The sequence below is a fragment of the Lepisma saccharinum genome, chromosome 23 (genome assembly GCF_977018435.1).
Source record: "Lepisma saccharinum chromosome 23, izLepSacc3.1, whole genome shotgun sequence".
Classification (NCBI taxonomy): Eukaryota; Metazoa; Arthropoda; class Insecta; order Zygentoma; family Lepismatidae; genus Lepisma; species Lepisma saccharinum.
The window spans coordinates 12,693,699-12,701,140 of NC_139251.1; the positions used below are offsets into that span (position 1 = coordinate 12,693,699).

The 7,442-nt window shown below is 38.2% G+C and overlaps 1 protein-coding gene across 3 annotated transcripts in view; it reads left to right on the forward strand.

Annotated features, from left to right (window-relative positions):
- The window catches only part of LOC146005268 (sulfotransferase 1 family member D1-like), a 37,544-nt gene extending 30,569 nt beyond the window's left edge, over positions 1-6,975 (forward strand). Inside the window, exons 4-5 of one of the 3 annotated variants that reach the window (XR_014444000.1) lie at positions 551-855; positions 6,796-6,975. Coding sequence is in view for 2 of the 3 variants with exons in the window: in XM_083144381.1 (XP_083000507.1) it covers positions 551-611 (61 nt within the window). In the remaining variant the exon portion in view is untranslated. Of the gene's footprint in view, positions 1-550; positions 1,493-6,795 lie in introns of those variants that run through there. The other 2 variants (XM_083144381.1, XM_083144380.1) reach the window with 2 other exon arrangements.
- The last annotated feature ends 467 nt before the right edge of the window (positions 6,976-7,442 follow it).

Here is a 7,442-nt window from a genome sequence, read left to right on the forward strand (position 1 = left end):
GAGAGGGCATCTGACTGCCATGGAGGAGACGTAGGTTCAATCCCCAGGTAAGAATTTCTGGCACCAGATATATATATACATATATGTATCTGCCATCCAGTGGCCACGGTGGCTCAGTCGGTAACCGGTCTGACTACCATGCTAAAGGTCCCGGGTTCGATCCCCGGCCGGTTCAAATCCGGGAACTTTTCTAACGATGGAAGCGGCCCCGGCGTCCACCAGCGTCAAATAACATGGGTACCTGGGGGTAACCCTGGGGGGGTAAAGGTGGTCAGGGGCATGATTCTGATCACACCACCCCCACTCACGACCGGATCAAGAAAGTGTGGGGCATTACCCCCACACCCCTATACACCTTCATGGCGTGGTGCTATGCACAGGGGAGCACTTTACCTTTTCTTACCATCCACTAAAGGTTAATGTCTAAATTTCATTTGAATGGACAAAGTACATTTACCCTCTTTGTTACCTTAGATCAAAGAGATGAGATAATGATTACGAAAGATTTATTTTTACACTGGAATTTAATGTAAGTACTTTCTCATTGCAGGCCATGTGGCACAAATGGGAGAGGAAAGAGGAGTCTACAGGATTCTTGTTGGGAAACCTGATGGTAAGAGACCTGTAGGAAGACCAAGACGAAGATGGAGGGACAACGTTGAGATAGACCTAAAGGAAATCGGTAGGGATGGACAAGAGTATATAGATCTTGCTCAAGATAGGGACAGATGGAAGGCCTGTGTTGCTGCAGCCATGAACCTTCGGGTTTAAGAAGGCTAGAGGGAAAAGGGTCAGATCTATTTGAGAGGAGAGCTGGAGGTATTGAAAGTAAGGGACTCTGCATGAACGAACAGGGTGAGTTCCATCTTCCCTTGTGTCTGCCATTCTTAATCACGACAGTTATGGGTCTATACACACATTTCATGTTGTTATTTAATCTGGTCAGGTTTGTACCTCAAACACAGTCTTTTGGGGGACATGAAAGCGAGTGCCGAGCGATTAGGGCTTCAACATGCATTAATAGAGGATAATAACAGATGTCCCACTTGAAACGGAACCCATAAATTGTCATGTCATTGGGTAAGTATTTCACCGAATGGTATCAAATTTGGACAGATTTCAGTTCAGTACATGAGAAAGTTGACGTAGCAACACTGTATGTCGTAAAGACTGAAGAAGTGGGTCAACAGGCAGGTTCAACGAGTCGCTGTGTTTCAGTGAAGTGTAAGCGGAGGAAGTAGCTTGATGTGACTTTGTCATTGGGTTTTTAACAATGTATTGGTATTCTCTTGAAGAGCGTGTTTATTGTCAAACTGACACTCTGATGGTACCAACAAGACGGTGCAACGTCACACACCTTGGGAGTGAGCATGGCTGAGATGGAATCATCTTTCCCTAACAGATTCATTTCCAAAGGATTGTGGCCCCCAAGGTCATCAGATTTGACCCCACCTGACTTTTTCCTATGGGGTAACCTTAAAGGAAAGGTCTTCAAGAACAAACCACACACCCTCGATGAGCTATGGGAAAACATCCACCCTGAAATCCATGCAGTGACACCCGAGGTTCTGACAACTACATTCACAAACTTGCAACGTCGTGTTCAACTGTGTTTACAAGTTGGTGGAGGTCATTTCCAACATCTTTTGCGATGTAATTTCTTTTCCCACAAATACAGGTAGGTCATGTTCAAATTTCGTTTACTTTACTCTTCATTTCCATTTTTTACATAATAAATTCAGGGTTCCCTTTCGAGTGGGACACCCTGTAGCTATCACAAATAATAATAATAAAAAATATTGTTCAGCGCCACAATGTGCTGTGGTGGTCTTGGATGAACATGATGAAAACTAACACAAATAATGGAAAAAATGATTGTGCAGCCCCCAACAATGATTAGGTGACTTGTCCAACATATTCCACAGCCTGCCAGTCCTTTGATTGTTTTGTGAGCTGAGAGAATGTAAAAAAATGTGTGCTACATTCAAAGATTTCCTGACGTGCAAAATTTATGAAGTACTGTTTGTGTACACTAAAGAGCACAGTGCAGCTGAATTTAATTGCTCATGTTCAAAACATGACTTTGTCATTTAGGTACCATTTGGTGTCTAATGCATAATGTTTAACCTTTTGAGACCCAAGGCCTTTTTCACATCATGTAAGCCTCTCTGTCCCGAGCCGATTTTGAGCAAAATGCAGAGTTTCAATTAAATGAGTGTAGATCGGAGACTAATTGCCCTAGAGAGATGAGTGATATACCGTTGTACGCGGAATGAACCAGAGATTCAGACTATATGAAATTTATGCAAATTCGGCGTACATGTGGCGGGGGGAGGGGGCTAACTCTCAAAATTCCAAAATTTCGGAAAAAAAATTTGGTTCCCCCACCCTCCCCCAAAGAAAAAAGTACATGACAGTGTCGACATGCACATGGAAATGATCGCTGACATGTAAGGAACACAAAAATATTTGCATTATTATCATATGACCAATATAACTTGAGATGTACCCCAAAAGGAATGGTCGGCACGCCACTGATTCAAGCTTCAAAATGCAGCGGTACCTAGAAATGACTATAGCTCAGAAACTAAATGCCCTAGAGATATGAAAGATATACCGTTGTATGCAGAATGAATCACAGATTTAGACGATATATAATTTATGCACATTCGGCGTATATATGGAGGGGGAAAGGGGGGAAATCCCCTGAAAATACTTTTTTTTAAAAATGGGGTTTCGACCCCCCCCCCCCTGCCCCCTGAAAACAAGGATATGAAAAGTTCAAAATGCACATAGAAATTATCGCTGGCATGTAAGAAACAGAAAAATATTTGCATCATTGTCGTATGACCAATGTAACTTGAGTTGTACCCCCAAAAGGAATGGTCGGGACGCCACTGATTCAAGCTTCAAAATGCAGTGGTACCTTGAAATGATATAGCTCAGAAACTAAATGCCCTAGAGATATGAAAGATATACCGTTGTACGCAGAATGAATCACAGATTTAAACGACATATAATTTATGCACATTCGGCGTATATATGGAGGGGGAAATCCGCTCAAAAATACTTTTCTTAAAATAAATTGTGTTTCCCCCCCCCCCCCCGATAAAATGCACAAAATGCAAAATTTATGCAAATTTGGCGTATATATGGAGGGGGAAGGGAGAAAACCCCCAAAAATTATTTTAAAAAATTGTCACTTCACCCAAAAAATGTCCTCGCACTTGGGCACAAAACGACACCTACGCACAACATTCACGGACGAAAAGCTAGAATGCAGTGAAAAATGAGAACCGATTCTTGCAGCTGCTTGAAATTCTATTTTTAGACAATGCAGGGTAACTCCTGTCGCAACTTGTGGACACTTGTGCTAAAAAAACAAAGGTTTCATTCAGCACGCTTCGAAATTCCATTCTCACAACGCAGATTCAGCAACCAGTCTTCCCCCTCCCCCTCACGGAAAACTTTGATTTTGACATCGGATACTGATAAACAAGCTTCCTTCGAAAGCAATTCACAGGCGGGAGTGAAAAGCATTGCTTTAGAACAACAAAGCTGGTGTTCCTTTGTCGGCAAAAATTTGACCTTGAAAAGAGAAGCAAAAGAGAAGTCCCTTTTCCCGCCTTTCCCGATCCATTTTTATGAGACAAAAAAAATACAAAAAAACATTTCTGTTAAATACATGTGTTAGGAACAATATAAAAAAAAATTGAAATTCTAGCCAAAATAGAAAAGTTATAACGTAAAAACTACGACCTTGACACAGCGTCTCGATCGAGATGCTTGCGACAGTGGGTTAAATTTGGGTATCTCGATTGAGACGCTTGGGACACAAAAGGTTAAGTGCCAAAGCTGACAACTTCGTTGAAAGATGGAGCTGAACAATAATAATAATAATAATGCTAGTTTCAAAAACTAGTGTGTATAAGAAACCTATTCCTGTTCTTTTTTCTTGATCACCCAACGAGGAACCTGAATTTACTAAAAATATTATTATTATTTTTACACTTAAAAGTTTCATGTATGATAAAAAGTTTCTGATCATTGTAATGCTTAGACAACCTTTATAAATCTTACCATGATGTTTGGCATTGTAAGGCCTTTGACCCAGACATAAAATTTTCGATTTTTTTCCAAATTTTCATCAAATCATGTTTCAATACTTTAAGTGATTACAAAACAAAAAAAATGTATTGTTTGTTGAATGTTCAGTTGTTCAAAAACACGATGTGTCATATAGAACACATTGGAATATACCGAAGTATTTTAATTAAATATTATTGATATCAACAATAAACTGTGAAATTTGCATAAAGAAACATTAAGATTGTAATGTTGAAATCAGATGTATTGCTATTGATACCTAATGACTCCAAAATTTGCTTCGAAGATAAAAATGTAACAAAATTAGACAACAATAAAATGTAATAACAAAAATTTGTACTACTAAAAAGTTTTATGTAAAGATAACTGTATATCTAAAAATGTAACAAAAATATAAACAATATTTTAGACAACAATAAAATGTAATAACAAAAAATTTGTACTACTAAAAAGTTTTATGTAAAGATAACTGTATATCTATCCCATGTGAATTGTACTGTGCCATGAAGGCACAAATGTGATTTGGAGGTAGGGCTCCACACGTTCTCAATATTGGCCAATGGCCATAGTTAGGATCATGTGATCAGCACCACTCTGGTTGACTTTACTACCCACCCCCATCTGGCCAGTCCGAGGTACTCATTGATGAGAGGCTGAATGTAGTGCAGAAGACAAAATTTCTAGGGTAACAGAGGGATTGCTGTCGATCTGGTTGATTGGGGGTGCCTGTTCACACTGTGGTATCCTCATAGGCTGGGCAAACCTCAGAACCACTTTGAGCAGGGTCGTCGTTGGTAAAATGCATACATCAGATCACATAACCTGCCCTGGGACTTTTACTTTCAGATTTCAATTATTAATATATACACATACAAAATTCTCATGAAAAACAAGTAAATGTCCTTAGTTGGTTAATATTGTTACGAATGTTATTCAAATCAAGAAGAGAATCCAAAATGTAGAGCTGTGTGAAAGGAAGCATGAGACCAATTGTGTCCACACTGTCTCATTGGTCAACTAGGAATAACAAAATAGTTCTAATTTTGATTTTAATATTATGTTTAACTAGTTATTAAAGTATGAATAACATACAAAAATAGTGAGTACATATCATTGTGTACCCCATTTGTACTAATAGTACATAATGAGTACATTACTGAAATTTGTGTCACTATGACATTTTCTCAGTGGACAGACATAATTTTGCACTAAAATCAGTGTTTGAGAAGATAATATACTTACTACCATGCTTCTAAAATCAACAAAAGAAACCAAAATTTACAGCTTGAGACCCAATATGTCCTATAGGACACATGAATGAAAACAATTGAAATTGGCAAACCACTAATAATATCATTGAATTTTAAAGCACTTACAGTAATGCCCAAGCAAGTTATGTATACTTATAGAGATAATTAATGAGTAGAAAAAAGCATAAATTACTAGTGCAATTAACAAATTTCTAGGGCCTGTATTACTTTTTATGAACACGTGCAACACCATGTTTTCAATTAATCACATGGAGTTTTGCACTCCTTCCATTCGCACAAGAACACTTTCCTCAAATCTAGTGAAGTCATAATAACTATTTTGACCCTTGTGTCTCCTGTTGTCATCTACACAGCAGATCTCAACCAAACAAAAAAAAAAAAGAGTGCATGTTTAGTGTGTCCTATAGCACACATGAGGTCCGAGGAGGTTTTAACACAGTTAAAGTTTTGTGGATGTAAATTTTTATGTTTCTGTGGTGATGGTTTTCTTGATTGGATGATGCATTTCGAAGGACCATTGCCTTCATTATAGTAGCAACAAGCTTTCTGAAACCTCGGAAAATATGTGAACTACAAGCTTCCTCATAATTTAACCTAGCGACACAAGCATCACTGCTCCCATGCCAGGGTTTCAAAAGGTGTGGTGGATCTATAGCACATGTTGCGGATGCAGAAAAATAAAACTTTACCTACCCAATAAATAGATTTGTACTCCAAAACTATGGGTCTTGGCTACATATTCAGGATAAGGTTGTTTTTTTTTGGTCACCGTCATGAATTTCGTCAAATATTTATATACACTTGGAGAAGTGATTAAGCTAAAAAGAAATAACCTTGACTGGCCAAATAAAGTATTCATTGTCCACCGAAAACATCAAATACCTGCATTAAACATGATTCAAAATTATATGCAAGATTACATCACATTTGCAAAAAATTAAAATTAAATAGACATTCAGTTAGCCATAGATTTAAAAATTGCAGTCATGTTTTCCAATTTGTAACTCAAATTTCCAACACACTGTGATTGGACCAAACCTCATGTGTTACGATGCTAATGTAGGAAGCTTCAAGTTTCAGAAACAGATGTGCATGGCAGGAAGGGGGTTGGAGGATGGGCGGGAAACTCAGGAAATTAAAAAAAAAGAACAAAAAACTCATAACAAAGTACAGGGTTAGCCTAAAAGAAATAGACAGTTTAAATGCTTTATAAATTGAAATTGTTTATTACTGTTGTTTAGAGAAAGTCTTCAAGTTTACAACCTCCACTTTTAGTTTGTTTTCGTGACGTCAGCATCACGTAAGCACACTTGATGTAAGTCGAGCAGTATAGCTGCTAGCCAGGTGGATAAGGCTTTTTGTGTGTGTTTGAATTTGCGAAAACAAATTCTGTTACTGTTGTACACCATCATTTCAGAACACGGTATGGCCCTCCCCTTCCTACAAGTGTGGACGATCTTAAATAATGCTTGACATGGACATGCCGAGACGTGTTTGGGGAAAACTGGACTATCACATTGATATCTGTCATGTTACAAAAGGGTCACACACAGAACACGTATATCTTACCAATGTAAACTTCAGGACATACTCTTCAAACCATGTAAGTATTTCAGCCCTATTATTAAAACTCTTCTTTCTGTAAAACTTTGAGTGTGTCTATTTCTTTTAGCCTCACCCTGTATTGTGATACACACCACCTTTTAACTGCAATACAAATGATGTGCTACAGTGGTTGTTTAACCTCTACTCCCAGTGAAGGAATACAGAAATTCATTCCACTTCACAAACTTCTGAAATCCCTTGAAGATTATGTCGAGAAGTAGCCAAGGCATGTACGTATCTTTTGCATCTCACACATGATTTTTCATTTGTTCATTTATTTTACATCCTAACTAACTAACTCTCTAGCCTTCTTAAACCCGAAGGTTCATGGCTGCAGCAACACAGGCCTTTCATCTTTCCCTATCTTGAGCAAGATCTATATACTATTTTCCATCCCTACCAATTTCCTTTAGGTCTATCTCAACGTTGTCCCTCCATCTTCATCTTGTCCTTCCTACA